The sequence below is a fragment of the Branchiostoma lanceolatum genome, chromosome 17 (genome assembly GCF_035083965.1).
Source record: "Branchiostoma lanceolatum isolate klBraLanc5 chromosome 17, klBraLanc5.hap2, whole genome shotgun sequence".
NCBI classification, from domain to species: Eukaryota; Metazoa; Chordata; class Leptocardii; order Amphioxiformes; family Branchiostomatidae; genus Branchiostoma; species Branchiostoma lanceolatum.
The window spans coordinates 11,108,408-11,134,416 of NC_089738.1; the positions used below are offsets into that span (position 1 = coordinate 11,108,408).

The window sequence follows — 26,009 nt, forward strand, 5'->3', positions numbered from 1 at the left end:
TCTCGAAACGTTTCTTACAGACGTTGGCAGTACCAGTGCTCGACGTCTCCTCGCGGCCTGTCTTAAGCCTTGACCTTGCCGTCGTTTTATAGTCTCCAGCGAATTACTTGTCGCTACGTCTTGCGCGGAAAGCGTGTCAATGTTTGCAAAAGCGCAAACAATGACTCATGGAAAAGGCAGGTGAGAAAGCTGGGATTAGTAGAATGATGAGACAAGCATGTATCGTCTTTGCTGCCGTTGCCGATGGTAACGTTGCTTCTTTAAATGTTTAGCTTAGAAAATCTCCGTTAAGAACGGTGCATCACACGCTAAAGCCACAAATCTAAACAGAAGTGCCGTCACTATTGGAAACAGAGGCATCTTCATGTGATAATCAGCAAGGTCTAATTCAGCGCCAAACGCCGAAATATTTTCGTCAAACGAAGGGTGGGTGGTCACAAAGCTTTACCCATTTCTAGCCGTGTGGGGAAGACTAAAGCTTTGTCGTCGAGAAAAGGTCATGGACACCCTTTATGACACCACTAGTTCTACAGTTCCACTTTTATCTTGCGTAGAGATAGGAGAATTTTAGCCTGAGTACCAGCCTCCGTAGTGACCGCTGGCTCAAACAAAATCGCTTGCTAACCACGGATTAGCGAGCGATTTTTCTTTGAGCCAGCGGTCACCACGGAGGCTGGTACTCAGGCTAGGGGAGTTTATTGAAATCATTTCAACGATGAATCCTTGACGACACAATTCTTCTTGTGACCACACATGACATTGATGGAAATTGGAGTCACCATAGATGTGCAAAGTCTTCTGTTAAATCATCGACGATAGCACAACCGAGGCAGTACTTCGTGACGAGGTATACTGATAAGTTTATTAACTAAAGGTGTTTGTGTTGGCTTCTTTTGTGCCCAGAGTCAAGGCCGACTGGACGTCCTAATAGCCCACACCACCCAGGTGATTGATGAAAAAGGGTGTCACATTGTTTGTCACGTAACCACACAAAGAGATGTTACTTAATGGTAAGCTTCTCAAAAATGCTCTGTTTGCGGTAGCTCATCCGTACAGGTGGACAGTCATGAACATACCGGACACTCGTCTGGATTGAGAGGCTTCACATCGTCACTCTCACTCACTCACTCACTCACTCACTCACTCACTCACTCACTCACTCACTCACTCACTCACTCACTCACGCACTCACTCTCTCTCTCACTCACTCACTCACTCACTCACTCACTCTCTCTCACTAACTCACTCACTCACTCACTCACTCTCTCACTCACTCACTCACTCGCTCGCTCGCTCGCTTAATTATTTCATGGATAAAAAGATTAAAAGAATTTGATTTTTCCGATGGCTACCATGACACCACATTCAAGTTCGATTTTGAGCCTGATCTAACAACGTTTTCGTCAGAAGGAGAGCAAGGCAGCAGCTAAGTGACTAGGTTTGTAGAAACGAAGCTGAATAGTTGGCGACTCGGGTATCCAGTCTTCCTCCGACGAAACAAGGATCCCAAGATGAGAAGACTGGGTATGACCTTGGTGCTGATCATGCCGTCTGAAGCTGACCAACCCTGTCGTTCCACAGCAACCTGCTAGGTGGCGTTTACCGACTTGCACAGGTTCCACCATGGTACCAATCAAGACCATGGTTTCCACCTGACGATAAAAATCACAACAGCCACAACATTTAGACCCTGCAATCTTGTCAACCTCCTACCATATTCTCCAAATGTTTGTCCCCACATTGCCTTTTTGAGTGCACAGGAATGTCTTGGTGAAAGTGTAGATGATTCGAATTTAAAGCAGTTCTTTAGAAAAAGCTGTATTTGATATTGTCTTCTGTATTTAGATGATTTTCCATGGCCCTATCCCTGCTGCACACCCAGCTGAATATCGTCCACTTGGAAAATGATCAAAATTTTTCGCTGTTTTAAACACAGCTTTCGAAATCCATGCCACTTAAAATGCGTGCAAAAGCGATTTAAATCACTTCACATCTGCTTGGAGGTCACGTGATTCCTGAGAGCGCGACCCGGAAGTGCTGGGGGCTTTTTGCGCAAACTCCACCAGAAACTTTCACTTACACATTTGGTATCTCCGCGCGTTATCGTTCTTACCCAAAGCCGTGTACGTTAAAAGATGTTAAGTTCGTTCGTCTGTAGACAGAGGTAGTGGCGGTAAAACATGCGGCCTGTGCCGCCGGGACAGGTCTGGTACCACGGGAATATCAGCAGACTCAAGGCGGAGGAACTTCTGGGGAGGGCCAAGAAGGACGGCTGTTTCCTGGTGCGGGACAGCGAGAGCGTGAAGGGAGCCTTCGCCCTGTGTGTTCTGTAAGAAAACAACTCGTTTGCCAACATTGCTGCTCCATTAATCGTGTGTTTTCATATGATACACCTTATGAAATATCCCCACATATAACTCTTATAACATTGACGTTAGCACAGGTTTTACATGAGACACAGCGTAATATGCCAACATCCTGCTGGCTTTGCCTGGAGTTGTGTTGCAGTAGATCAGGAAGTGTGTACACTATAGATAATGGTGGTGTGCTGCACATGGTATAGCATGGCTTAGCTGTGATCTGTTGTTATCCTCCAGTACAGGCCCCACGTTTTTGATAACACCTCAGGGGTGGAAGCATTCTTTGCTGTATGTTTTAGTAACTATCTTTTAAAGGGATTACAAAATGCCCTGAGAGGCTATGCATGGAAAACAGCTGTGATTTTAGAATGTTACCATATTTCTTGTATAATAAAATAATCAATGATTCCTGGGAGACTAGCCGCCTTTACAGCATAGCCAGGGATCCAGCCTTCAAGTTCAAGGCTGTGCCCCATCATATTCACCTCCACTAGATTGGAACAGGTACAGCTTTTACAGCTGGATTCCAGGCTATCCACAGTAGGCTCTGCTGGGAATGCTTTGATCATAATATACTTTTATTTTGGTTATGTACCATTTCTTGATTGCTACCTTGACGTTTTTCTGGGCTTTTTCCATTTTCAGCTACCATGGAGCGGTGCACCAGTACAGAATCCTGCAAGACGCTGATGAACTTCTGGCCTTACAGGTTTGTGTGTCACCTTTATTGGCAGCTGGGCTTGGAAAACTATTTTCTCTGCATATCCGCATGTTTTTCACCAGCCCCCATTTTCAATTTATCCATTTGCTTAAATCTTACTAGTCAGAGAACCCACCACACTTATCGAAAGGAATAGTAGTCCTTCCCGATGTAAGTGGATCATATCTGTTCCAGTCTAAATGGAGTAGGGAACTTTCTGAGCAGTCCTCGTATCCCCTGCTTCTCCTATTGCGTCAGTTAGTCCTCAATCTCAGCTAGTCGAGCTTCGTTGTTTTGAGAATAAATTTTCTGACCTAAGGAGAAGAGCTGCTGTCCCAGTCCTACTCATGTGACCTGTAACCTTGAAGTGAACCTTGTGTCCAGTTATGTGGTAACTGCTGAGTAGTTACATTTTACGTTGCATAAAGGTAACTGTCTACGTTTTACGTATAATGAAAGCAAACTAATTACGCGTTAAGGCTTATGTACCGATTACGAATGATGTTCATTTTGAGCACGTACATTTGTTAAAACAAAACAAGGAAATGAATGGCTTGGCCTTACAAATTCTAAAAGGGATGATATTTTTTGTGTCTGTAGACTATCCGTGGTGTCCAGGAGCAGAGATTCTCCAGTCTGCAGGACTTGGTGACCCAGAACAGCTCCAGAACCGATGTCCTGGTCTGCCCACTGAAGGAAGCTGTACAACAGGACCAGTCTGAAGAGGACTCAGGTTATGTACACATGGATGTAACATTGCATTGTTCTAGGTCTTCAGTAACACTTGTTTCACATGACTTATCATTAAGAGAAGGAGTCCATCCCGGTGTGAGTGGATCGGCCCTATCAGTCTGGTTTTATATTCATTCAGTGCCTAGTGGCACATAGGGCATCAAATTTCCTTGCTATTTCAGTAGCAAGGTACATTTGCTATCCCTTCCCCTTGAACATGGAACCACCATTTTATGTCCCTTCTGAAAGATGGATGCAGCCCAAACGGAGATTTCCCAACCCAGGATTGAACCTGGGTCTCCCAGTTAGCAACTAAATGGAACTACCGGTACATGCAATTGGTAAACTTTAAGGCTGCTACCAGTTAAACCATAGAGACATCCCTTGTGGACTTATGTTGCTTGTACAAAGGTGTAAGTAACCATACGGGGGCTCACCAGGGATACAAACAAATTAGATATTAACTTTGCATCTAATAAAGTAAGGATTCTCTTACATAACAAGTGATACGTAAATTAAGTGGAAGTCTCACTATTTTTTAATTTTTTATTTTTTATTATTTTTTTTATTATTGGTTTTTCATAACATAACAAAACATAATAAGGAAACCATCCAGCAAAAACTGATCGTGTACAGATATGAAATCATAAAAAGAAACAATAACAAAGGTGTAGTTATCAATACAAATAACCAATAATGTTACCAATAATGGTAACATAAATTAACAATAATGTAAACATAAATTAACAATAATGATAACATAAACTTTATCCAACAGAAATTAAAATGTAGTGCAACAGAAATCAAGGAATTTCCAGCATTAATAGTAATAACCTAAGTTAAAATGAAAGAAGAATACATATACAAGATATTTAACTGCATAAAGTGCCCCAGTCTCACTATTTGTCAGGTTATTAGTTTTATATGTGATCATCTTCATGTTTTTCATTTCATCATTTTACAGATGATGATGAAGATGAAGACAGTCTCACACCTGTTGGGGATTTCTCCAAGTCCAGGACAGACACAGTCTCACAGGTGTTCCAGATGAGACTAGAACAACTCAGGTTGTCCAGGTACGGAACAGAAAAAAACTTTGTTGTTGTTTTCCTAATTCCAGGTTCTATTACTGATAATGGACTAACAGTGGACTTGGTTTTGCATAAAGTTGGTCTACTTTCTAAGTAAGAGTAAGCCCTGGATGTTAAGTCTCTTTTTACACTGTGAACCAAAAGTAAAGTCTCTTTCAATGTTTAGTAGGCCTTCAAAAGTTCTTTTATATGAAATAAGCTTCATAGTCTGAATGTGCTTGATAATTTGGTGAGTGTGCAGCAATTATTGTGGTTACTGATGTGATTCTGAATGGGTTTGATTTGTCCGCAGAGTGGACAATGGTTTTGTTGGTCAGCTGCGGCAGTATGTCCAGCAGGGCCTGCAGCAGGACATGGATGGTCTGCGGACAGGAGGGTCAAGCCTGCCACAGCTACACAGGCTGGTAGAGCTGTCTGCACAGGAGCTACATGGGTAAGGGCACGGTCACATTCCCCTTAGGGTAGGTTTATGGCAGTAGGGATATAACTCACAGTTGAGCTGGTGGTTTCAATTAGTTGGTACCTGGGAGAACCCAGTTCAATCATGGGCAGGACATCTTAGTTGGGGCTGCTCCCGTCTTTCGGAAGGATAGATAAAATGAGGGTCCCGTGTTTGAGGAGGTGTTTTGGGCACATTAAAGGGGATGGGCCAGAAACCCCTACATGTAGAAATATACCCTTCTGCTGAAACAGTAAGGAAACTTGCTGCCTGATGTGCCGCTAGGCACAACAAGGGTCTGATCAAACAAACATGAAAATTAACCAGATTTTGGTTCACTGGAATGCTCATTGCCTATTAGAATGAAATTCTGATGAAGCTTTTCTGCTCTGTGTTTTCCCAGTCATTTTGAAAGTTTCCTGGCTAAGATGGACACCATGAGGCAGCTGTTTGACCAGACAACACCTGGGAAGCATAGGAAGGCATCTGATCCTGTCAAGGTACATGTATGTTACCGTGACTTTCTTCTATTTTTGATATTAGTCACTTTCGTGTGACGAAATTCTTTTCTTGCTAACAGAGTAAGGCTTTCTAATATCACTGGAAACAAGGACTACTTAGACCAGGATTTGTGTTTGGAGGGAACACAACTGTACTTTAAATTCACAAGTCAGCCAATACAATCACAACTTGCTGACTTGATGATAGTAGGGAATGGCTCAGGAACCCATGTAAACACATGTAAACAAACACTAGAACAGTTCAAGGCATTTCTAATTCTAATACTTGTCGGTCATTTTGGTTCATCACATATGAATATACCTTTAGTTATTAGTATTTTACACTGAATACTTATTTCAAAGTGTATAATGTAACTGACTTTATATTGTGAGAATGTTAAGTTAACATTTTGCAGCTGGGGAGTTTTTGGCAGGCTGTTGAAATTAAGGGACTTCACACTGCTTGATTTCACATCGTTTGTGGAAATCACACTGGAAATGAGGCAAACATGTTGAAAATTATTTGCAAATGTCAATCTCAATTGAGATTTTTAAAATCAGACTATACTATTTGCATGCAGTTTTTGTGCCACAATTCTAAACTACCTGGATAAAGAATAAGAATTACATGAGAAATGGAGATCACGCCACACTCTATTTCGATCCTTGGTTTTCAAAAATTCAGCAAGAGGACAACATCAAAACAGAGGGCTAGGAGAATACTGTCCAATTGACTATATTCATTTCCTAAAATTGTGTTTACCAAGGTTTAGACTTCCCGTAGCCTCTGTTTGCATTTTGACAGATTTCCAACTCAGCAGTTGTTGTCTTTTGAGTCAAGAACCAACAAATTAACTTAGCATGGCCTGATTGGTCTGAGCCATTGTAGACTGGAAAGTAATTGCATGTAACAGAAGTAATTATTGTTTAATGCATGAAACTGACATAAAAACAATAATTCAATCATTGTGTTTATGTAATGTATAACTGTTGTTTTTGGATCAGGATGACCAGGGGCAGTTTGACCTGCAGGAGCTTTTGGAACGACTGGCCACCTGTAAGACTGTCATCACAAGTCTGGAAAGAAAGGTGGGAAATACAAGTACAAATTCTTTCATCAATAAGCCAGTTCATGGTTTGAGCTGCACATACGTGAGGTCAAAGGTGAAGGCCCCTAACTTGCAAACAGCTCTTTTATAACATGCTTGCTTCAACTTTGACATATTACCCTCAATGCATCACACCGTACAACGCAGTTCCGTTTTAATGTATGGCTATTTGTTCAGTGCTTGATTGAGTTTTTTTAGTAGGAAGCTAACTTTAACTTGTTTTGAAATGAAAGTTTAGCAAGAGGACGAAATGATAACTTAACAGATATCTGGAAAACATGAGGCTGACAATATTCAACCCCTAATACTGTGTGTACCAAGGTTAAGAGCTTCCAGGATTACTTTTTTAGTTTCAATTTCAGACCCAACAAACTCAAATAGTGCGGCCTGAAGGCCTTGTGGCTCAACAACATCATGACAAATTGCTGTTGTTGAAATGTTAGAAATATTGTTGTTGTTTTATCTTGTAGGCCTCGAGAGTTCTGCAGGAATTCGTCCAACCTGAAGGCGAAAGTGAAAACAGGACCAAGGAAAACTTCCCCAAAGGAGAAGTGGCCAAGTCACCCCCACCCTCCATTCCCCCAAAGACTTTTGAGGTGAAAAGAGATTTTTCAGTTCAGTTCATCTGTTACTGGTCAGGGTTACATCTAAATATATAAGTTTTGGCACTCTTGGGGTGCCTTGGTGTGCCAACTTTCCATAGTATTCTTGTAGGAGAAAGATGTGAATTCTTATGCATCCTATAGTCCAAGACTTTCACATTCATTCCCTCTAGTTCAAAGATGTGTTCTTGACCCTGAATGACATTGTTTATTCCTTTCTTGAAGGTGAGACAGGAAAGTCTTGGTGCGATGAAGTCATCACGACTTATGGTGAAGGTGGACGTCATGAATGGCAAGTTGTACTGTCTACGCAGCCCGAAGAGCCCAGAGGAAGTCTTCACACATAAGAAAAGTAACTATCATGTTCTTACCAGTTTGTGCATCTTTGTAGGGATAAAGGGTTAAAGTAGCAGTCCTCTGTCTGGCACACAGATATTTCCATGTACTGTAATCATGTCCAACTCCTGTATCAAACTACATAGGTCAATTTCTTTGTACTTCATTCCAAAAGTGAGACCAAATTATTTATACATGACAATAATGTAGCACTTTGTATTTCTGTATGTAGGATAGATTTAGCCTGGAATCCATCCTATTTAGCTTCCGCCCGCTACCCAAGCTCCGCTGCCTGGCCAAATATTTGGCCAGGCAGCGGAGCTTGGGTAGCGGGCGGAAGCTAAATAGGATGGATTCCAGGCTAGGATAGATTAGCCTTGTAATATTGTTGTTTAAGAGTTGTTGCCATACACTGTGCCATGTACAATGCATGGTAATATTGAGCCATAAAGTTCATTTATAATTCATTCATTCTTTTGGACAAGACATAATATTTGAGGTTTGCTTCAATATAGGACCACAAAAGAGCCACACAATAATGACAATTTTTGTTCAGTTTTACAGTTGGTTAAGTCTCCAAAAGCCAGACTGGGAGTTAAGATTGAGGACCAGAAGGGAAAGTACTTTGTTTTTGAGGATGTCAGGGTAAGTAACAGTATTTCTGCATTATGATGAAAAGGCATGATTGCTTGTGAAGTTCCTGCATCTATATATCTGTGTATATTTAAGAAGGGTGGATGGGGTGTTCTGAAAATACTTAAAGAAACAACAACAATATAGACAAGTATAGATATTTTTAGGAAGTTCCTTTTTGCAATTTTCCATGACGCCACAGTGATGTCATCAAGAGTTATAGGGCAATGCACATTTAAAAGAAAAAGCTGTACCTGGCTAATGCGTGGGTATTTGTCAATGATATTGTAATGTTAAAGATTTTTTAAGGCTGATTTCTGTGAATTTTTTTTCAAGAATTTTAATTGTACAGGGGAAGGAGTGTCTAGTCTGTTGGATCATTACTGCTTGTGATGTACTCATATGTGAGGCTGTGTCATACTCAATTTTTTTTCTGTTTCAGTCCCGGGAGCTGTTCTGTCAGCTCATCCAGCACATGAAGAACATCCACTCTAAGGACAAGGAGGTTGATCAGATCTCTGTCTTTGTAGGAACATGGAATATGGGTATGTGTTTTTATCCAAGTATTATCAGATGGTAGTTAGTAGTGTATTATTTGCAAGCAGTAACATGTGTTCATTATATCATATAAAGTAACTGCAGCAGGTAGCTTACAGCAAGCCATAATATCTATGATTTCCATTTGCAAAGTGACCCCTCAGTAATAGTTTAGTAATAGTAATGGTAACAGTAATATCTATTTTAAACTACTGGGGTAATTTAAAAGCTATTCGTATTGTATTTCGATTATACTTAAACCATTCCCACAGTTGCATGTGTGATGGTAGTTCAGCACCAGGGACAGTGTGTGATGGTACTTCAGCACAAGGGACAGTGTGTGATGGTAATTTAGCACAAGGGACAGTGTGTGATGGTAATTTAGCACCAGGGACAGTGTGTGATGGTAGTTCAGCACCAGGACAGTGTGTGATGGTAGTTCAGCACTAGGGACAGTGTGTGATGGTAGTTCAGCACCAGGGACAGTGTGTGATGGTAGTTCAGCACCAGGGACAGTGTGTGATGGTAGTTCAGCACTAGGGACAGTGTGTGATGGTAGTTCAGCACCAGGGACAGTGTGTGATGGTAGTTCAGCACTAGGGACAGTGTGTGATGGTAGTTCAGCACCAGGGACAGTGTGTGATGGTAGTTCAGCACCAGGGACAGTGTGTGATGGTAGTTCAGCACCAGGGACAGTGTGTGATGGTAGTTGAGCACCGGGGACATTGTGTGATGGTAGTTCAGCACCAGGGACAGTGTGTGATGGTAGTTCAGCACTAGGGACAGTGTGGTACTCACCTAAGAAAGATATTGTGCTGCTCACCTCAATATTTTTCAGTGAATGTACTATTCCCACTGTAACACTCACGATTGTTGTTTTCCAGGAGATGCTCCTGCCCCTTCCAACATCTCCTCGTGGTTCAAGTGTCAAGGTCAGGGGAAGACAAGGGATGAGACCTTTGCCCTGGTGCCGTTTGACGTCTATGTGATTGGCACGCAGGAGTCGGCTGTTGGTGAAAAGGACTGGGTACAGCGGCTTCAGCTGGTGCTGTGGGGCCTTGCTGAGATCAAGTACCAACCAGTAAGGACTGTATCAACTGTAGCAATTTGTTGATTAGTTGTTTGATTGATTGATTGATTGATTGGTGAATTGACAGTGAGTTTGCTACTTCAAGCCTCAAGCATAAAAAAACCTCTGCATGTAAAAGAACCCAACAAACGTATCAAGAAGAGTAGGGGTGACCCGGTGTGCTTGACTTCATACGCGAGGGTATAGGTATTAGCAGCTGAAGGCATTAGATCTTTGAATCCTTTTTGTTTTTGTATTGCAGGTTGCAGTCAGCACCTTGTGGGGCCTCCGCCTGGTGGTGCTGGTCAAGCCTGAACACCAGCACAGGATCAGCCATGTACAGACTAGCTCCGTCAAGACGGGGATAGCCAATGCTTTAGGTACTTTTTAGAAGTTTTGCACTTTGAATAAGAGTATGATTTAGTTATGCTTCCTGGCTTTTTTCATTTAGGATGAACTGTATAATTTCTAAGGATAAACTGTAAGGAAAGAGAAATGTGAAAAGTAAGGAAAAGAATTCCAATATGATCTTACCATTTAAGTCTACTGAAAGATTAAACCTGAATTCTTATTTCTAATGGACAAAGGGAACAAGGGCGCTGTTGGTATCGCCTTCCTCTTCTGGGGGACGGCGTTCTGTTTCATCAACTGTCACCTAACATCAGGCAATGAAAAATGTACCAGGTAAGTTTCAACTCTTCTTATAGTGTTTTGATAGTGTATGTGTGTGTGGTATGAATTGTAAACAATATGATCACACAAGATGAGACTGAAACACTTACTTTCAAACCCAAAAGGGTTGTTCCAAAAACAATCATATTGGGGGAGTGTTTATTTGATTGTTTATTTATTTTACCAGGAGGATAGGCATTTTTCAATGACAATGTGCCCTGGGCTTTACATCAACTCAAAGTTACAACAAAAGTAACAAAAAAAGTTACGCACATTACTAAATGATTCAAAACCAATAAAAAATATACTGTACATAGATCATACTACATGTACCAAATAAATGAGGGCGACTCGTGAATATCAATAAAACCCCAATGAAAATTTGAATAAGAATCTTGAAATACATGTAAGTGATTACCATCTTAATTTTGTTTCAGACGGAATCAGAACTACCACGACATCTTAAGGGGGTTGAACCTCGGACACCTGAAACTTGGAGGGTTTGATGTCACGACTCAGTTCCACCACGTCTTCTTCTTAGGAGACCTGAACTACAGGCTGGACCTACCTGTTCAGGTGAGAACCATCTATCTCTTAACACATCATACCATACATACATATATTACACTTTGTCATGGAATGCTCTAGATACGATGTCTAACTTCTTTAGATATGACAACTGTCAAAATACAAAATTAAGCTACATATTAATGCAAAATAAGCTACATTGCTTTGTTATCAGAAATGCTACTGAAACAACCCACAATTAGCTCTACCTGATTGTAACATGATATTACAGATGGAAGATTTATTTTGTATTTCTATTTAAATTTGTAGTTTATAGTTGACCATACAAATTTAGAGTCACTGTACTTTTTGTTGTTCAATAAAGCTTCTAACAGTTACTTCTTCTAAATTTGGAGCAGAGATTTTACAACAAACAGCAATGCCAGTGTCTTGTTTTGAGGTGTTACAGTTGTATTCAGTCTTGATTATAATTGTTGTACTACTATGCCTCTCCCAGGAAATCCTGAAGAAGGTGAATGAGAGGGACTATGAGAGCCTTCTGACTCATGATCAGCTGAAGGTGGAACAGGACAAGGGGAGGATTTTTGTCAGATTCAGTAAGTAAGATTTTGTACTTGTCAGGAAAAAGCATTCAAAGCACTTAATGTTTAAGGTTTCTACCTCGGACAAATTGACATTTTTACTTTCCATTGTTTTCTCATTAATGAATTACAGAAAGAACTCTAGTTGTACTGAATATTAATAGGTGGGCATGAAAGAATTCTGAATATGATTTTTTGACCATATGGATGACGTCATCAAATCCTATTGCCCATAATATTATTTTTCTAAAAGAAAATACAGCACTTTGGTACACACCACTGCAATGAAACTATGTTTTCCATGTGCATAATGATCAAAGCTACAAACAGATGTTCGCGCATCTTGATATGTACTAATTGTCTGCAGTTATTAGAAAATGATGATTTTTTTTTGATTAGGAAAAAAAATCAATTTTCAACAACTGCAGACAATTAGTGCAGTGCAATTTTTTGATTCTGCTATTTTCATTGATTTTGTTGATGCATGTCTGAAAACATGACTTATCCATCTATCCAGCTTCTACACTTCTGTATTTTGTCATTTGTCCAGATGAGGAAAATATAACTTTTCCTCCAACGTACCGCTACGAAAGAGGCAACCGAAAGGAATATACCTGGCAGAAGTTCAAAAAGACTGGGGTAATTTCAATATTTCCACTTCTTCTGTTGATTTTGACCACCAGTATGTTATAGAATCGTTTGAGAATTGTAGTAAATATTCAGGCATGATCAACATTTTTACAACTAGTGTAAGTATATTTATCGAGCAGAAGGAAATAAAGTCTTATCTTTTACTGTTTGTAAATAACATGCTACAAAATAAATCAAACAACTGGATAAATTCTCTAAAGTTAGTGTAAATATTTTGAACAACATCTTGAAACCACATAATTACCACATGCCCCTACTGTACATAATGATCATGTAAATACATCACTCTGTATTTTGTATTTTTCTTTCAAGATCCGCATCAACGTTCCGTCCTGGTGTGACCGCGTCTTGTGGCGGTCGTTTCCTGACACGTACATTACCAGTTTATCCTATGGTGCGTCTCTGTTCAACCACTGTTTTTACTTGCAAGAGGTGGACAATGTGAAGATATTACATGTAGTCTGTGTATAATTCTTGTGTTATACCTCATCTTAAGGTTGTATTTTTTTAATGACACGCCCTTCCCCTCCCCTGGTCAGGGTAGGCTGGAACAGACCTAAATTGAAGAAAACAGTTATGAACTCGATTAAGTAGTTAAAAGATGAAATGCCATGTCACAGGGTATCAGTATGTGCGACAGTACATGCATTTGTACCAGTTGTTTCAGTAAAATGTAATATTGAAGGATACATGGACCTCTGATGCACCTTGGACCCTGTTTGAATTTTTTTCTGATTTGAGGCTTTCTTTCTAATTAGATGAATTGTTTATATGAGAAGAGACCAACTTAACATTCTAATACATTGGTTTGACAGTTGACAGACTTTGTTTGACACTGAATTGTACAACTTGTGCACACACAATTAAAATACTCATTACAACAAGCATTGATTTTACCACTGCAACTTTCTTGATACACTGTCGTTGTTGGCTCAGTTTGCCTGGTACAATGTTGTGTCACCATAACTACATGTATATCTCAGTCTGCCCTTCCTTATCACAGGTTGTACAGAAGACATTGTGACCAGTGATCACTCCCCTGTGTTTGCTTCGTTCGATGTGGGGATCACCACTCAGTACGTTTCTAAAAAAGGTGAGCATTTGGTCTGACTTCTTTGCCCGACTTCCTCCATCTTAAAGTTTGTTGTTCAAAACTGATTTGGTCTTGTGTGAACACAGTTTTGTGTATGTCTATACAGGTACATATCTTGCCATATTTTCATCATTAAAATGATCTGTTCAATAAGGACCTGTGAGATTATATACAGATTGTATGTGTACAATAAATTCCTTGTTAGTTCACCCACTAAGGAATGAAGTATTGTTTCTGAGTGTCTGTGTGTGTGCCTGTGCTTTGGCAGTGCAGTTTCTGTGTGTTCTGTCAGAGGGCGCTTACCATCATGAGAAAGTTTGTCCCTTCTGAAAGTGTGAAGCCTGCTGTGATTTCTGATTGCCTTTTGCACACCTACCCACAGATCTGGGGGGCACTGGTGGGGCGGACAACAAGAAAGTGGAGATTGTTTTCAAGCATATGGATGCCAAGGTCTGATACAAGTTACTGATATTTTATGATTTATGCTTATGTGATGACTTATAGAATATGGCGTAGTGCTACAAGATGAGATGTGACTAGTAATGATGTTTTCTTTCACACAGATTAAAACAAGCAGCAAAACCAGCTTTTATCTGGAGATCCATTCCACTTGTCTGGAAGGTGAGTTTTGTCACTGCAAGATCTCAATTTAATCTCTGACTGGTGTGTATGACTATTGTCATGTATGACCCGTGTGATGTGTAACATGTGACCCATGACCTTAGTGTGATCTCTGGACCATGTTCTCTTATCAATGTGACCTATGTGTGATCTCTGACCTGTGTGACCCATAACCTGTACGCCCCCTAACCTGTACGACCCCTAACCTTTGATATCTCTGCTCTGCAGGACCGTCCCAGAGCACAACAGTGGAAGGGCTGAAGGATGGAGGAAACATCAAGGCATCGTGGAGCAGCAATCACCTGCCATTGGTAGGCATATTAGGAACAAAATGGTTTCATGTACATTTGATATGAAAAGATTATTCTAGTGATTCTATTTTCAGCTGCAGTTATATAGAATGATTGGTGTTTGAAAACATTAATTTTGTTCAAGTGAGTTTGACGAGGAGTAAAACAATATTAAATACATGTAACATTATATGTACCAATATAATACTGTAAATGCAGAAATGTTCGCGCTGGATTTGTGTTCACGGTTTTCGCGGCGACCGTTTCACCACGAACTTAAAACCACCACTAACATTTATGTCCAACGCTGTAGCAGTATGTGACTATAGCGCTGTGGCAAACTTAAAACCACCGCAAACACTCCATTTTTGCCTTTGTGGGAAATAAAAACAACGCAAACTTAAATGCATTTACAGTATACTGCTTTGGCTCTTTATGTATGGCTTTGGGTAATCTTTTTCTGCAGATGACTCTGACCTGTGCATCCAACCATTGTGATTTATTACCCCAAGACATTCCCTTCTATAGTGTCAGCAGGCAACTGCCATCGCCATGGTAATTTTTTACTACCACACCTGTTTATTTCTGCCCACAGTTGTCACCACTCATCTCTGACTGGGAGTACCTGGAGGAGCAACATCTGCTGCTGTCGGTAAAGTCAGCTGACAGCGACGAGTCATACGGTAACCAAACCTCTACAACGTTCTGTAGATGTGCAGAGTTCACAGGGCTCAAACCCTGACCCGGCCATACGAGAGACTTTTGAAAGATTGTACATACTGCTTTCTCTGCACTTATGAAAAAGAGTATGGCTGAACACGCTCCACTACAAGTGGACTAGCACCCTGCTGTAGTGCTTACACAACTGTGTGTGTCCCAAGGTCTACAGAAACAGATATATGTTTATACACAGAGAGGTATCTTAATAATAATAAACTACATTGTATTACAGTTAAGGGTTTTCTACAATGTCTACAGTGGCTGTATTTTGTACGTTATTTTTGTTAGGTGAATGCGTGCTGTCCCTGAAGAACATGATTGCATCAATGCCTCAGCAGTTTGACAGTTTTATCACCCATCTTGGAGAGTGCACAGGGACTCTCAGGTATGGATTGAAATCAGAGTTTATTTGCTATGTTATTTCTTAGAATGGCTAAAGCATTGGCTAAAGCTATGCTTTTCCCTAGCGCCAACCAATCCACCATTGTCATTTCACAGAATCTTGTTGTTAAGTATTGGGAGACAGAAATCATGGCCATTATGCCACCTTGACATACAACATTGGTGTGTCTGATATGAACAACATTGGATTAAGATCCAGACCCATGTTCACCTAGTCATACCATTAGGTGATCATGGATTTGCAGAATAGAATGTAAGGCTCGGGAAGCCTGGTCCTATAATATTATGAACCTAGTATGGATGTTGGCTCAGCTCGTGTAATACTTGTGTCTAATGTTCTTTCAATGTTAACATCATAGTGACTTTTAAGATAAAAAGTTGCATTTTTGCTAAGCGTTATTTCAAAATGATGCCCAAATAAAATGTGACTTTTTATCATTTCAACCATTGACTGTTAAAGTTTTACTTATTACGTACCATAGCATGTTATAGAATCAAGCCTGTTGGATATTGCATGACAATAAAATATGATTTTCCAGTGGTTGGATGCACGTCAAGGGAGACGAGAGGATACGATCACAGAGAGAGATGTCCAGAAGCTATGGTAAGCTTTCTTTTAATGCTCTTCTCTTTTTGATCATTCTTGATCATTCATAAATGGACATAGATATTAGAGCACATGTTTTACATCTAGAAGTTGTAGTGTCTTTGATATCACTCCTTATGCTTTTGTTTCTGTTTGAAGTTCATTGTTCATTACTTTAAGTTGTGTCTAGTGTTACCTGAAAACAGGTCACAGACTGTTATATGTAAAATCTCCTTGTAGAATATCAAGTAGACTGAACTGTGATTAAATGTAATTCTGTGCTACCCTACTGTTAAACAGTTTTTATTGACATTTTATCACAGAGCTGATCTCATTCGGGGAGATGGTGGAGGACACCTCGGACCATGTCCTGCCGCACCGCCACCTACAACCCACCCTCAGCAACCCCCTGGATGGAACGGTCCATAAACCCGTCACCAGCACCTCGTCTCTGACTGCCACCAATGAGATGTACTTCCTCACCAGCGGGGTCGACGACAAGCAACAGGAGGGGCCGCAGCTAACCGACTCCCAACGGAAGAAACCCAAACCCACCCCTCGTAGGAGGGGGAGTTCCTTAGAGCGGGATGTTCGTACAAGAGAGTCGCCTGGTCTCACAGTTGATGAACAGAAGCAGAGGTCACACTCCAGCGACCGATTGGCCGACCCGATGGAAGTTCGGCCGCCAAAACCTCCCCCCAGGCTGTCATCCTCTCGGTTGGCATCAGAGAGACGACCGCGAGACAGGAAGTTTGTGGCGGAACCAAAGAAACAGAACGCAGGCGCGGCTTCTCCACCTGTGGTGCCCAACAAGCCGCCGCCTGTTGTGAGAGTCACGAAGGGAGATGATGAGGCTAACTCGGACATTCCACCTCCTCTACCAGTGAAGAGTAGAGGCAACAGGACCTCTATGGCTTCCCTGTCAGATATACCGGTAATGTTGTGTTATTAGATACTTTATCATCTCTTACACTTTAGAGATCCTTTCATCACATTTTGAAGGACAAAGCAGATTCCTTTAAGGAATAATATTTATGCTAACAGTTATCAGCTTGTAATTGGTGTCCTTTTTCTATATCTTAACTTTAGGCCTAAATTTCCTGAAAAGTAATACTCATCAATCTAATTAGCTTTTAAGCACATAGAAAGAAGGATGCTTGTTTGTTGATATTAAGTATTTCAAGTCTGATATAATTTTCTCCTTTGCTTTTCATCAGCTCTCACCACCACACCGGTCCACGCAACATCATGAACAGCAGCTTGCTGATTGGCTGAGCCAGCTAGGCCTGATCGTGTACCACGACAAGATGGTGCGCGCCGGGTGGGACCGGCTGGAGTTTCTGGACGACATCACAGAACAAGACTTGATTGACATCGGCATGACGATGAAAGAACAGCGCGAGCATTTCTTGAGTCAGGTCAAGAAGAGAAAGGAGACATCAATTTAGTGTCAACACACATGTACATGTAACATGATGTGTGCAAATTACAGTCAACAAAGACTTAGAATTCACAGATTTTTCTAATAATAACCACCCAGTTGAACTGTTGACAGAGTATTAAAGTTCTTAAACAACAACCAATTATTTCTTAGCTGTCAATATTTTATTACACCTTCTGCTATTTTCCTCACGGCAATAATTCTTAGCTTGAAAGTTCATCTGTGTTGGTAGAAGTCATTCTTGATCAAAGTTGAACTGTACCTAAAAAAAGTCTGGTTCTGTGTCTAAGATTCTTACTTTGTCCAGTGAGACCGAGTGTCCAGGTGACTCCATATGTATGTGTTGTGAAACTTCCAAGGTTGTTGAACTTCGGCATTTGTGTTCAAGGAACCTGGTCTTTAGTGATCTTTCAGTTTCTCTAATTCTTGCCCTGAGGAAGGCACCAGAAAGACTTCGGAAACATTAGCAGCTGAGAAAAATTTGGTTGCGCGACCTTTTTAATATTCTATGATTTACCAACCTGTTGAGCCTACTATAACTTGCATAGATTTTAGAAAGACAACATAAAGTTGATTACAAATCAATTGTAAATGTAAAATTAGTCTTTTAGTATTATGATGTTCTACAATGCTTGAAAATGATGTCCTCAAGTGTACATGTCTAAGTCATACATATATATATATATTACAGATTATTATCTGTATGCTGGAATTTATAAAACATTTGTAAAGGGTGAGATATTCGTCAGTCAGTTTGCGCCTTAGTCTTTTATCAGAAGAAGTTTTGGATAGCAAGATTCAGGTCAACAATTTTGTTTCTGTCACTCTACTTGTTGCCTGTTGGGTGTTTGGTGCAATGGATATTGGAGATGGGGTGGGAGTACATTTTTCCCCTTTGCAAATCTATAATAATCCGTTGGGTGAAAATCACTGTACTTTGTATAGCATGGCAAATGCTTAGTGGTCAAGTGGGCTAGTGAGCTTTCACCAACACCCCCTGGGGCTTAATACAGTCACTGCAGGTGTCACTAAACATTCCAGTACAGTAGACATGAGGGTTCTTGATCCGTGTGTCTAACCAAGGAGATTCAAACAGAAAGTCTTAAACTCCGTGTCATTGGTGTCCTGATACCTAAAACAGGTGAATATGACATTACAGCTGTACAACAGTACTTGTTCTAAAGAAAAGTGGTATAAGGTTAATATATGTGACATAATGTGGAAACAAATGTTACAACATGGAAACAAATGTATTTTGGATTATGGAAAAACTTATGGCATTGTTTGTCATATGTCTTAACGATGTTGTGCCTTAAAGGTGAACAATCATTCCTGCGTGCCTCCTGATATAATCATGATAACCACTGAGGAATTCAGGGCACTTTGATGAACCAACTAGTGTATAAAAGTAGAGCAAATACCTTGAATATACGTTTATACATTTATATCAAATTTCAATGTTTTATTATAAGTAATTAAAAGTTAAATAAAAGTAAATTACTGTGTCTTTAATGATGGACCAAACTGTTTGTGTGTTTTATTTCCGCCTCTTACGCTTAGGCCATGTTGATTTGATTACATGGATCACATCCTCTCGCAATGCCAAAACTGATGCGAGCGTGTGAATAAAAAAAAATTGGCAAAATAAAAGTTGCCTTCATTATGAAATCAGTGGTCAGGAAAGATGAACAAAACAAATCACACAGAGTATGGTATACCGAAATCTTCATTTTTGTTATTTCAAAACTACTTTGGCATTCTACGACATTAATATCCGTATTCCGAAATATCTTTACAGCATGTATTTTCTCATATTGCAGCTGCTTTGACGATTTACAGTATAACTCTTTTTGTGTGGAAATGAACAAAAATTGATGCGCGCGGATGTCATCCATATGATACAACATGGCCTTATCAACGTTACTGGTTTTCAAAAGATCGTCGCCTGCAAGAAAATGACGACAATGATTTACGTTTTAGTGGACTTGAATAGAGCGTTTGATAGTTAATAGTCATGCCCCGAAATTTTAGTTGTGTCGCTTGTTTCCGGGTAAGGTCATTCTCCAAACAGAGGTTTCGGTCAAGAGGGCTAGGAGTGGAAACAATCGCGGCCACCGCCCACTCCTAGCCCTCTCGACCGAAACCTTTGCTTGGTGAATAGAGTGAGGTGGGGAAGTTTGTGAATGTATGCACGGTATTTGGCCTCAAATCACTCTCATCATGCATGGAAACACCTGTACAATAGGACAGGCAGCAAGTACAAAGCCCTGCGGAAGCACACACGGGGCTTGTTTAAAATCTCTGCCACCACCTCAAAAGTTTCATAATAATCATTTTGATAACGCCAGACACGCACGGTTCTGATTCAATCTGGTCTGAAGACTTAGACACTCTTGAATTTTTCAACCTATAATGTTTGTTATGCTCATGATCAGAGTCTGACGTAAACTCCTGTTTACAGTAAATATTGTTGCCCCTAGAGCTCTTCTGTTTGTTGTTTGTTGTGAAATTTATCGCCGATCGACTACTTCAGAGTCGTGAGAAGCCTTCTGTTTATACTCTCCAAGCAGAGAAGGGGTTCCGGTTGGTTTTGACGTGTTTTTAGGCCTTTTTGTCTCTTCACCACCCCCGCCCCCCAAAAGTAGAAAGCCCGACAAAAAGGGTTAAAAACACGTCAAAAACCAGCCGGAACCCCTCCTCTGCTTGGAGGGTACTCTGTTTACGCCTCAGTTTACCCAAGGAGGTTTGTTTATCTGTTACCACTGACACGAAATGACGCGTACAACTTCCGCAAGAGAACACTCGGCTATATTTAGACATTATGTTTTTGCAAGGAGGTTATAGGGAGATCATGTTTCGTGTCTGGTTGTTTCCCGCAACCGTAATTTACATGTTGGGGACTTTTGGTGACGTAATTTGTAGCACCTGTCATAGATCATATGTGCGTTTACCTGGGTATGGTCACCCTTCTAGAACCTTCGAAGGTGGTGTGATGTTTTGACCAGGAAGAGAAAAAAAGTGGGGTGATCGCGTTGACAGGAGGGTTCTGGGAAAAAAAAAAAAAACACGGCTTGTTTTTATTCTGACATACCATTTCAACGACTTCATCGTTCGTGTCTAAACATGGATGGCTATATAAATGCCCTTGGTCTTAAACCGAAGATGGTCATTATAAAGCCGACATGGGTAGGTGTGCAGGGCCAGTATGCACGCAAGAATTCTCTGGAGGTGCTTGCACCTGGTTGAAGTCTGCACACTTACCTGATACCTGGGCTGTAACATGTCTTCACGGCGTAAAGGTAAGGATGCATGGTTGCGTGTGTATCGCAGTGCTATGGGCAGAAATAAGGTGACTCATAGTGCTTTTTCAAGTAGCTAGTTGCAGTGCAATGCGGCTTCCCCATGACTCACGTTTTAAGCCAAGCACACCGGGGCACGCCTACTCTTCTCGATACCGTGTGTTCGGTTCTTTTACGTGCAGAGTTTTGACACCTGAAGCTCCCACACGCACGGGGATTTTTGAGGTCTAGGGACGTCCCTGTAACTCAACTGGTCTCACAGTTGAGCTCCTTGTTCCAATTAGTTGGTAAGCGGGAGACCCCGGTTCAAATGCTGGGAAGGGCATCTCGGTTAGGGCTGCACCCGTATTTCGGAAGGGACGTAAAAGGGGACCGCGTGTTCGAAGAGGTGCCTCGAGCACGATAAAGGGGAAGGGCTAGCAACCCCTTCCTGTAAAAATATACCTGCTTCTGAAACAACAAGGAAACTTGCTACCCTATGTGCTAGTCGATGCTGTAGGGCTGTTGTAAATTAGGATTTTTACCATGGTCAACACTGACCGACGGAGGCCATATATGTGCCACCAGGAACTACTGGAAGTATCATAGAACAAAATGTGTGAGGTTTAAAAACTTATTGCCTTGACACCGCATTTCATCGGTCGACAGAAAGTCTGCTGTGGACGCTGCTCTTCGTGCCGGTTGTTCAGGCCGTCTCTACCCTTCCGGGGGCGGGGTACCCCCGACTACCGCCCCGACAGGCTCGCTCTGCCAACCTCAACCCGTACCGACCGTGTCATAGGAGAGGCTTCCCTCAAGACTTACAGCTGACCGAGAGAAGTATCATACAGACCAACAACACTATGACAATGATGGTAAGTAAGAACGAGGGAACATAGCTGTAGGATAAATGTAGAAAAGCTTTGCTTAGTTTGACAACGTGCATTGCATGCATCCTGGTGTGACTTTACTTTTACTGTGAGTCTTCAGCACAAGTTAGATAACGTTACATTTGTATAACAAACAAGGGATGTATCATTTGTTTGCCCTTCTGCCTCGTCTTTGCGTAGGCTAGCAAGGGCCCTGCATTACTTCGAAGTTGCGTGTCTTCAAATTTGAATATCAAGATGTAAAGTTGCATGTACGACGTCGACATGTTGTGCTTGTGTTGGCGCGAGTTTTCCCTATTCCTTAACAGTTTTTTTGTCCTCTCTTAAAACATTATTTTGAAAACAATTCCAAGTAAGCTGAGCCTGTCTTACTGCCTGATATATTCTCTGTCTTTATTTATCAGAAACGGGACGTCTTTTGCTCTGGATCTTACGACACCGGTTCGATCGCTTGGGATGAGCTCCCCACTACCGCCTACTTCCAGGTGAGCCATTGTTTTGCATCTTTTTGTGTGCTAAGTTTGTCCTAAGTTTAGCTACCGATAGCCTGGTAACGTACCATCGGGAGCTCCCTGGTATCTCTACGGCGCTGGGAGTGAGGCCCGCCCGCCCAGGCATATTAGCGCGCACGGGGGTTAGTTTTACGGGCTTGGCTCCCGACGATAACTCGAAATGCACGTCCGTTTTACCTACATGTGCGGCACACATTTAACTTAGACAGCAAACCTGTTGCGGTTCATTCCAAAAACAGGTTAGTTGTTGCCGGAAGAAAAGATTACCATACTGTCGCCCAAGTTCTTGGGGAATCCCCTTGGCCTTGTAACCATACCGGAACGGTTCATCGGTACCTCCGCGGTGCTGGGAGTGTTACCCGCCCGGGCAGTTCATTAGCGTACCGGCGGTGAATTTTTACGGGGCTGGTTTCAATTCGCCAGAAGATAGGCTGACATTAAATAATGAAAGACCACTGCTTATGAAAACTGCGATCGGTAAGCTAAGACACCCTAAGCCGACCCGTGGAAATGGTTACAGGCTAGAATTCCCTCCAGTTTCGACCTTAGTTTTTTCACATTTCCTGATTTACACTTTTCTATAACTTTACGGCAATGCATAACTTGAGGCACTGTTTTTAATGAAAAAGTGTTTCATTATTTAGGACGACAGCGGACTGGTTCCCTTGTTCCGTAATCTGAGCCGTTACCAGACGACCATCACAACCGTCATACATGAGGCACGTCATCTGGACGGCTACAGCGCCACCTTGCGGCGGTCGATGCACGACACCAGCAGCGTCCTGAACAACCTGCTGTATAAACTGAACCTTACGGTAAGAATTCTGTAGATTCGTTTAGTTTCGCGGAGTTTTTATTTCGAGGTGGGAAGGAAAGGGGGGTCGTGATGTTTTAGATTCGCCGTTGAAACAGCTTTGCAGTACAGTAATCTTAGAAGGTACCTCACGATGGATGGAAAGGTCAGCGCAAAAAGAAAGCTACTGCGAAAGTTTTGCGATTTACAGTGCTTCATTATAACTGAGAGACCACCACGATGACAAAAGATTTTTTAGAAATCATTCATGAATTCCTTACAGTATAAAATTTCAACACGCTACTACAGCGTCATTTTTGCTACTTCACTGCAAGTATATCAGAGGTATTGTTTTTGGCATGCCTATGTGTCTGTGTGTGTGAAGGGGGGTGAAGTCTGCCATCTGTGATTCTGTCTGCTGGACTTCGAAGGGTCGCAAGGCAGTAGAGTTGACAAGGTGGTGAAGTATGTCATCTCTGACTGTTCTTCTGTTGCTCAGATGACGGTGGCAGGACAGTTGGGCGATCCCACCGTGCCACAGGGGTGGACGGCAGACCCCGTTCCCCTCCCAGACGTGGCAGACGACCTGTACGACCACTACATCCGGGACTTCGTGTTCTTTCACTGGCTGCGCGAGATCCTCGCCCTGCTGCGAGCCGAGCTGGTCACCAGGCTGCAGGAATGCTAGGAGCTAATCTCCAAGCAGATATAGAAAGGCAAAATCGCAATCTTTCTCAAGCTTCCGGTTCCAGGAACGAATGCCCAGTGCTCCCGAGAGCCAGGAGCTTATGAAATGTTACGATTTTGGCATTTTACATCTGCTTGGAGATTACCTAGATACCCCGTACCGTATACGCAGAGATGATGCACTTGTCAATGTCAAATTTAGGGGAGAAAGTATAAGTGGTTGGGGTCTCAAATTCAAGTTTGTTGAAGAGTAGTTAAAGAACTCAACAGCGCATAGACACTCCGTCTGTTCTTTACATGAATGGACATACATCCCTCAAAGGTTGACACTGACAAGTGCATAGGAACTGTTTATGAGATGATCACATGCTTCTTAGCATTACTACATAGCCAAGTGTCAGAAGTCTACAAGAGTTTGTTTTCTTGTGAAAGCTGATTTAAAGGAATGAATGTTCGTGTTTTATGCATATTGAAGTTTGCGGACACGCTCAGATGTGTACTTGCACATATGTTTTGACTGATGTAGGCACTGTGTGCCAATGTAACATGGTAGCCATGAATGGTATGTCTCGCTACAGAGATTGAAAAGGTTTAGGAGTCCCGTGTCGTAGAGATAGTGCACTTTATAATCCAGGGGAGCAGAGTATAAACGGTTAGGTTTGTCGGGTTAGGTTTGGGTATTGTTTCAGATATCCAAGTATTATATATTTTTTATTATATAAGTGTAGTCAAATAAGTATCAAAGAACCCCCGGACATATTCAACAGTGCATAGACACCCCCATGTGTCCCTTACAGCAACTGTGACATAACTACGTTCCTCAGCAATAGTTGACACTGACAAGTGCATAGGAACTTTTGCTACACAACAGTTCCTATAGTATGAGATTATCGCATGCTTTGTATTGCTATATGATATAGCCAAGAACTGTTTTAAAGTAAGTATCTTACCTTATTAATCATGTATAGGAATCAAAAGTGTTTTTTTTTAAATTCCGCTTCAAGGGCATGGGGGTCAAGTTTTTCAAACTGCTTTCGAACATTTTATGCGTGTTGAAGTTTGCGGACATACGTAATTGTCATTGTTTTAAATGACGTAGGCACTATGTGCCAATGTAACATGGTAACCATGGCTGGTACGTCTCGTTACAGAGGTAGAAGATTACCGTCACTGTCCGTGACGTTACCGTGGGTGACTTGTGGATAAAGAGCGACTGTTTTACGTAATAGTTCCTCGTTGTTATCCCACAAGATTCGTCCGTTTTCTCAAATCCGTTGGATTGGTTTAACGTTACATACCGTACGGTTCGTACATTGTTCAAATTCTTATGTTTTAAGTAAAGTTTGTATGACGTTTATACTGTTCGTATTGTACTTACAAATATCATGACCCTAAACAGTCTGAATGGAGAGTTGCAGAAACCTAGCTTGTACCTTGGAACAGGAAAGGCAGATGTAAATGTAATAGAAATTGTCAAATGTTGTTGATACTTTCATGTTCTAACTTATCCTGACGTGGAACGACCACATCTGTATGCGGGTGGAAATACTGGGCACTTTATATAATAACTAAGCTATCGATCAAAAAATTGGGGGATCAAAGCCTTTCAGACAGCGCTTTTTATTCTGTTTACTAGTAATACATTAAGTACATTGCAATTGTAGTAGTAAGCATTCAACTGGTTGGTAATTGAAAGTGCTAGTTTGCAAATTGCTAATTTCAAAGAATTGTGAAAAACACAACAACATGTTTTATGTCTAGTTTTCAACATCATGAAGTACGCTAATAAAGACGTATCATTATGATAGCAACAGAATTGTATTGCAACGCGTATATTCCTTCATAATCTATATTGATGTAATTATGTTTTTGCTTTCATTGTAACATCAACATTAAAATATATGCTGTGCTTCGTACATTTTGAAGAAGACAGATGAATATACTGCTGTCATATCTGGGCTGGAGCTAAACACAGCTCCCTAACCTGTACATATGCATGTCTCAACAGGGTACAAAACCCCTATGAAATCTTCTTGGGTCTGTTCACCATCTTACAACCCCTCTCTCAAAGGCGTAATGTGGCAAGTCTTGCTTTACTCTATCGCTATTTCTGCGGCGAATGATCCACGGAACTTCAGTCGCTTGTGCCGCCACTC

General features: G+C 41.3%; 2 protein-coding genes across 3 annotated transcripts; both read left to right on the forward strand.

Moving 5' to 3' along the window:
* The first annotated feature begins 2,031 nt into the window (after window positions 1-2,031).
* Window positions 2,032-19,217, forward strand: LOC136422898 (phosphatidylinositol 3,4,5-trisphosphate 5-phosphatase 2-like). 2 transcript variants are annotated; one of them, XM_066410818.1, is made up of 27 exons: window positions 2,032-2,329; window positions 3,006-3,069; window positions 3,661-3,793; window positions 4,757-4,868; window positions 5,176-5,316; window positions 5,726-5,828; window positions 6,828-6,911; window positions 7,402-7,527; window positions 7,759-7,885; window positions 8,426-8,514; window positions 8,945-9,047; window positions 9,924-10,120; window positions 10,371-10,488; window positions 10,696-10,792; window positions 11,218-11,356; window positions 11,805-11,904; window positions 12,440-12,528; window positions 12,853-12,934; window positions 13,544-13,633; window positions 14,016-14,083; window positions 14,197-14,254; window positions 14,483-14,565; window positions 15,140-15,227; window positions 15,553-15,649; window positions 16,206-16,270; window positions 16,576-17,186; window positions 17,470-19,217. In XM_066410818.1, the coding sequence occupies exons 1-27, from the start codon at window positions 2,181-2,183 to the stop codon at window positions 17,698-17,700; spliced, it is 3,444 nt and encodes a 1,147-aa protein (XP_066266915.1). In that variant the 5' UTR covers window positions 2,032-2,180; the 3' UTR covers window positions 17,701-19,217. The 2 variants fall into 2 exon arrangements, with proteins under 2 accessions (XP_066266915.1, XP_066266916.1); XM_066410819.1 differs by having other exon boundaries at window positions 5,726-5,822.
* A 2,422-nt stretch (window positions 19,218-21,639) lies between these two features.
* Window positions 21,640-23,878, forward strand: LOC136422400 (uncharacterized). Its single transcript, XM_066410151.1, has 4 exons — window positions 21,640-21,846; window positions 22,266-22,346; window positions 23,018-23,188; window positions 23,666-23,878. Exons 1-4 carry the CDS (start codon window positions 21,835-21,837, stop codon window positions 23,852-23,854), a joined length of 453 nt encoding a protein of 150 aa, XP_066266248.1. The 5' UTR covers window positions 21,640-21,834; the 3' UTR covers window positions 23,855-23,878.
* Window positions 23,879-26,009: the final 2,131 nt, after the last annotated feature.

What these genes read in the sequence shown, in the direction of transcription:
- LOC136422898 (XM_066410818.1), top strand. Translation starts at nt 2,181, where the DNA reads ATGCGGCCTGTGCCGCCGGGACAGGTCTGGTACCACGGGAATATCAGC. An exon ending in GGGGATAGCCAATGCTTTAG is followed by an intron (nt 10,489 to 10,695) that starts GTACTTTTTAGA and finishes TAATGGACAAAG; the next exon opens with GGAACAAGGGCGCTGTTGGT. An exon ending in TCAAGCATATGGATGCCAAG is followed by an intron (nt 14,084 to 14,196) that starts GTCTGATACAAG and finishes TCTTTCACACAG; the next exon opens with ATTAAAACAAGCAGCAAAAC.
- LOC136422400 (XM_066410151.1), top strand. An exon ending in CCACTACCGCCTACTTCCAG is followed by an intron (nt 22,347 to 23,017) that starts GTGAGCCATTGT and finishes TTCATTATTTAG; the next exon opens with GACGACAGCGGACTGGTTCC. An exon ending in TGTATAAACTGAACCTTACG is followed by an intron (nt 23,189 to 23,665) that starts GTAAGAATTCTG and finishes TCTGTTGCTCAG; the next exon opens with ATGACGGTGGCAGGACAGTT.